Source organism: Charadrius vociferus, unplaced genomic scaffold (genome assembly GCF_000708025.1).
Source record: "Charadrius vociferus isolate BGI_N301 unplaced genomic scaffold, ASM70802v2 scaffold19, whole genome shotgun sequence".
Classification (NCBI taxonomy): Eukaryota; Metazoa; Chordata; class Aves; order Charadriiformes; family Charadriidae; genus Charadrius; species Charadrius vociferus.
This window is the reverse complement of record NW_009650173.1, coordinates 3,152,520-3,158,519: the sequence shown is the minus strand read 5'-3', so window position 1 is coordinate 3,158,519 and position 6,000 is coordinate 3,152,520. Positions and strand designations below refer to the sequence as shown.

Genomic DNA, 6,000 nt, shown 5'->3' with positions numbered 1-6,000 from the left:
GCTCCGCCTCCCGCACCTGCGGGACCCGCCGCGCCGCCTCGGCCGCCCCCGGGCCGCTCACTCTCCCCCCCGCCCCCGGTGCCGGTGCCTGCTGCAGTGCTGGAGGGCTGCGAGGTGGGGCTCAAGCCAAGTACGAGGTACTACGGGGGTGCTCTGCTAAATTTATTAGCGCGCTGCTAAGACGAGGCTCTGTATAAATCACGGAGCTGTATAGGGCCATAAAGTATCCCTGTGCATCCTGCCCTCGCCGGGGTTCTGGTGAATAGGAGTTCATAGGCAGCTGGGTATCAGTAACATCTCTCAGATCCGGCATATGTGACGTTTTAAAAGTCTTAGATATACAATGGGATATACTTACGGAGCAGCTAAAACTATTACATAGGATTTGTATAGATATTTTGTACTTACATACAAAAGAAATGAGGGGAAAAAAAGGTCTTAGGTCACATGCACAGTTCTTGGCATTATCTCTGACGGTTTTGAAAGCAATAAAATTATTATTTTGGGAAGGGAAAATAAAAAATATATTTTCTAAAAGTACATTATAAAGGGATGTATGATAACTGACATCTAAGTAATTAATTTCTCTCTGGTTGTAGAATGCAGATCCCGCTATAAAGGCATACTGAACTCTAAATGTAATTATATAGAAACAAATCAGTAACAGTACCTGTCATGGACACAAACCTGAAGAATTATTTGAGCCACCTGAAACATCACCTTTGAATATGGGTACATATCCAAAATGTAAACCAAACATTTATACCTTCAAAAAGTGTTAGAAAAGTTCCAGTTGAAGCAGACCTGCTGTCCCCAGTCATGTACTGAAGTATTTCTCATACCTCACAGGTAAGAAAAGGCAGTTTGTAACTGATGCCACCAGCAGCCTCAGGTCTCGCTAACCATTGGGTATTACAGGACAGGGACAGAAGATGACTTGTCCAACGCCTGTTTCTCCAGTAGACTGGCCATGAACATGTTTTCCTAAACACTAACCATCCCATGACTTTATCTTTCAACTTCATTCTTGAACAAACACACTTTAACAATGCAAACAAAGTCCAAATTTCACTTTGTTCTCACAAAGCCCTTTGGCAGTCCTGTGCAAAGATACTCTCTTGACCAGTTCTCCTCAGTGGGAAACTAGTTGGGCTCCAGTGGGGCTGGTCTGTCTGTCTTCAGCTAAGAATCTAAACCATTTTCACGGGATTTTGTTCTCATCCTACACACTTCAGAGTAATTCATGCATGTATGCACTTGACTATGTATTTTAGAGTAAGAGTGGTCCCACTGAAATCAGCACTTAAGGACTTAAGTCCACCAGGGTCTAACGCCTCACACCACACAGAGAGGAAAACCAAGCATATCCTCTTCACCTACCGATGTTCAGTGAGTGCAAGAGACAAACAGTGAAGACAATGTGTCTAGTGCCTAAAGCAGATGAGGAACAAAAGCTCCTGGGTTCTGTTCAATGCCTTCTGCACACTCCGGAGAAATGGAAGAGCTGGCAGTAGTTTTGCTAGAACACTGGGGGACTCCGGCAGCATTTGTGGAGTGCTTTGAGACCTTGGGTAAGCAAAGAAACGCAGATGGTTGTTACGTTATGCAGCACAGTTCTGTGTGATCTGCCAGGGATGTGACCTGTGAGGGGGTGGCAGGGCTGGAGCTGGAGAGCTATTGCAACACGGCAAGTCCCTGCTCCCACTCCCATTACCACAGCATACGCCAATGGCTCCTTCCCAGCCTGGGGAGAGATTCCACTGCCCTTAGGCCCCCAGCACAGCCCTTTAACTTCATTAGTAGCTGAGCATACCCAGTCCTTCATTTAACTGCAGATACCTAAATGTATGTGTCTCTTTTCTCTCACTGGACTATATGTACTGATACATGTGGATTGCAGCAATACACAAAAGGCAAAAAAGCTCATTTTTCTCATCTAGTTGGCTGGAAACAACAGGCAGCAAAAATGTAGCTCCAACCAAAACAAGAGCTTTCCCAGTTCTTTATTCTGAGGCTTACCACCTAATACATTTTTTTAATTCAAACCCAAAGCTTTACAGTCATTGTCTCCCTTGTGTATATATCACATGTTCCTGCAAGGGATATCTGGTCTGGCCGCGAGGGTGAATGGTCACCTGAAAACACCATGGCTTCGGGGCCTCAGCCCAAGAGAGATCTGCTGCAAGCAGTGACAGAAGTCCTGGTACCCTCCACAGAATCGAGTACAACCTCACTGGGCTGTGCTGGTGCCCGCACGATTCTCATCAGCATGTCACCGCGGACACTCGACTGTTTGTATATTTATGACTGTGACTGTTGAGCAGCAGCCTCTGCTGAGCCCACTGTGACCAACAGACTTGTCTCACAAAGCTCATGCTGAGTGAGATATGAAGGGACAGTTAGAGATGAAGCTTGCAGGGAGAGGTGGGGGAAGAAAGGAGAGAAGGGAGGGAGCCTGTGTGTTGAACCTGCCTTAGAAGTCAAATTTCTTCTTCACGAGACACAGGAGATTCGTTTCCCTTCAGATTTTATGGATGTTTGATTCTGCTAAATTTGTCTTAGTACTGCTATGACATGGGAATTAAAAGCACTGAGACTTTGCTGTAGACATTGAGTCATGGACTCTTAAACTGATCAAATCTACCACTTATTTTTCCTTCCTATTAGATGAAAGTAGAGTTCAATAAAGTACAGATCAGAACTTTTGTGATGTCTTGACAAACCTTTCTTGAAATACTTAATATGTTAGTTGAAAAGAAAGAAGCAAAAACAAGGCACAAAGGAACCCTGTCAACTTGTTATTTATGTTTTTTAAAATGAAACAATGAAAGGAACAACTAAATAAGTGTGATTCCTTTCTCTAGATTGCACTATCATAGATTAATAGCTCTATGAACAGATTTGCAAGTAGCACCATCGTGCTAATCAAGATATTAAAAAAGTTTACGAGCAGTTGCTTAGAAAAAACAAGATAAAGCCTATGGAAATCTGATACTGGTCAATGGTGCATTTATTCAAAACATAATACTGACTTCAAGTCTCCATAAATCCTTTGCAAATGAAACTTCCATTGTGATCACTGTTCCAGATCTAAATGATTTATATTTTTTCTTCAGTAGACATTAGATATATCTCGGAATGCACAAGTTATGTACCTATTGATACAGAGTTAATCATGCCCCCATGAGATAATAAATATTAAATTCAAATAAGAAGATAATTCAAAGAAGGAGTGAAAAAAATAAGAAATTTTTTTTGATTTATTAGTAGATTAACTTACATGAAAAAACTCACATTTCTGTGTGATTTGTTTCAGAATTCAGGGCTTGCACAGTTCTAACCAGTTAGCTCTTGGGAACAGAGCAGACGTTGGATTGTGTGCACTTTCAAAACTGAGTGCTTAGCAATATTTATCTCATTGCTTCACTCTGAGCAGCAGCAACCTTTGCAATTTCTAAGTGCATTTGACAAAAAGGGTTCTACTGCTTTGAGCAGCTGCTGGAAAACAAGGAATATACTGAAAGGCCAAACAGAAGAGACCCACCAGGAAAACAGTCTGTCAGCCCATTCTCCTAACTCCATGATCTGAGCTTCCCAATTTGTAGAAGCCTTGTGGTCTTCACTGCCTCTGGGTTTCTGGGGTTTTGCATGCTTCTCTCCTAATTGTTCAAATCCAAATGGATTCTCAGTTATCAATTTACTCTCAAAACCTCTGGGCAGATGTCAAAATAAGTTCAGCAAATTGGTTGGATAAGCTAAAAACACACTTAATTTTTCATCAGATAAACTTCTCTCAGAGGAACTAAGTGAGTCAGCTTTAGCCAGACACCAGATCTATAATGAAATAATTATATGAATGGGTAACACGAACACCTTGTAATAACTACATGTGCTTTATCATGGAATGAAAGTTCTTGAATAAGTTGAGTAAGTTCCTGAATAATTTTCCTTAATTTACCAGTCTTTGTTTAAGCATGAAAAAACCTCTCTGGCCAAATAAGGATTTCAGAGTATTTCACACTTGCAATATGCTCCACTCCAACACCATCTATCGATGGTGTCTATCAATAATATCCATCCAGATACTGTAAAGGTTTGGGCCCAGATTTATGAGGACATGTGCAAAGGCATATGCAATTGCCACATAATACATCTCCAGAGATCACGTCCTTTTGGATAGTTGAATCCAACCTTGCAGTCTCCTGTACCGAGCATCAAAGAAACAGGATCAATCCATAACCGCAGTAAACATATTTGCACGCACCAGCTCAGAGGAGGCAGGTTTTCTTCAAGAGCTGTAATATTATTCAGTAATCCTAACCAAAAGAGAAGCCAGAGGCCGGTCAACGCACAAGGGATGCTCTGGGCTGCCCAGCAAATGCAAGGAATTCAAAGAACCTCAAACACAGTTAAAAGATGGGAAGCACTATCCACTCCTGGATGCCAAGTTATTAGGTGACTACAGAGCTATGCTTTGTGGAGCACTGCGAGGTTCTGAATAGTCTTGTACAACTTTTCCCAAATCGCAGAAGTCCCCTGGGAAACTTCAGTAATCAAACAAGATCTCGCGGTCAGGAAGCTTTTCTTCATCCAGCCAATTTTATTTCCCCTTCATCATTCCATCTATTACTCATTACATCCTCCTGCCAAACTCGACATAATTCTTCTCTCTCTCATGCTTACTTGTTTGAGTTACATATAGACCATTATGTCCTTTCATCCCAGCCTTTCCTACCCCTTATTCAGGCTGCATGTATTTAGTCCTTTTCATTTTTCCTGCTGTCCTCCTCTGAGCTCCCACCAATAGCATCTCTCCAGAATAGAAGCCCTCTGAGTTGACCTAAATATTCTGCAAACAATTACATTTGGCAGTCTCTAAACGTAAGGACGCACAAACCAATGACTAATTCACCTTGAACAACTGAGTGAGAGTCCAAAGCCATAAAATTGTCAAATCAGGATAGGGAACTTTGGATGACACTGCAAGATCAACTTCACAGGAAGCCCTCAAGTAATGATGTCTTAAAAAAATTCGCTGGTCTGCTTTATGGTCCTTGTCTCAAGGAATGTGTCATTAAGTACATATTTGCAGTGATTTTTATGTACAAAATATTTTATAAGCATTCTGTCACTGCAACATTAAGAACATACTTGTAAGTGCATATTATCCTTACAATCTTATAATATATTCTGGGGACACAACTTAATTATTGTTCCAAGATACTGAAGTTCATGTAAAGGCAACTTTTTACCCAATTAAATAACTTATTGTTGAGCAACTCATGCTTAAAACATTAGAACATCACTGTGTTACAGTTACAATAGTTTGCTTCTGTCATCATATCCTGCTTCAAAGAAACAGCTTCCACAGCCTTTCACTGATAGAAACATGTAGTTCTTATCCAGAAACAAGGCAAGGTCATTGCTCAAACCAGAGCACATTACAAATTATACTTCATCTACGTAACTTACAATTTTATAAGCTCAGCTTGAAAGACTTCAAGTCTTGTCATCTGAAAATGGTGAACACGGTAACTTATCTCTTCAAAATCTGGGAGCACTATCTATTTGACATTTGGTTTACATCCAGTTAGGAAAGACAGTTACCTAGATACTCATTTTCCCTAAAACTTATCGGCTTTATGACTAGACATTGATAATGGTGTATGTCTATGTAAGGTGCCAAAACTGATGCAGGGCTACATTATCACTCCCTGAACTCAGAGTTTGATTTTCCTTTTAGAGCAGAAGAGGCAGGTAAACTCACTGCAACTTCAGAGCACTCATCAGCCCCAAGGAAAGAGATGAGGGACAGGTACTGGTACTGTGACATGCTAAATGACCTCTGCGCAACACACAGATAAGCAGTAACTTATTTTTTTAATCTGTGGAAGGTTTCAGGTTTAGACTGAGCCCTCATGCTTTTTCTGGACCTTTGACCAAAGCCTGTGTTAGGATCGCTCTAACAGCACAGTCCATTTGGGGTCACTGAAACTATTG

At 41.3% G+C, this 6,000-nt stretch overlaps 1 protein-coding gene across 1 annotated transcript in view; it reads left to right on the top strand.

Annotated features, from left to right (window-relative positions):
• Positions 1-2,146: 2,146 nt before the first annotated feature.
• EIF3M (eukaryotic translation initiation factor 3, subunit M) overlaps positions 2,147-6,000 on the top strand; it is a 68,129-nt gene continuing 64,275 nt past the window's right edge. Inside the window, exon 1 of the mRNA XM_009892701.1 lies at positions 2,147-2,203. Within this exon, the coding sequence (XP_009891003.1) occupies positions 2,147-2,203 (57 nt within the window). The remainder of the gene's footprint in view (positions 2,204-6,000) is intronic.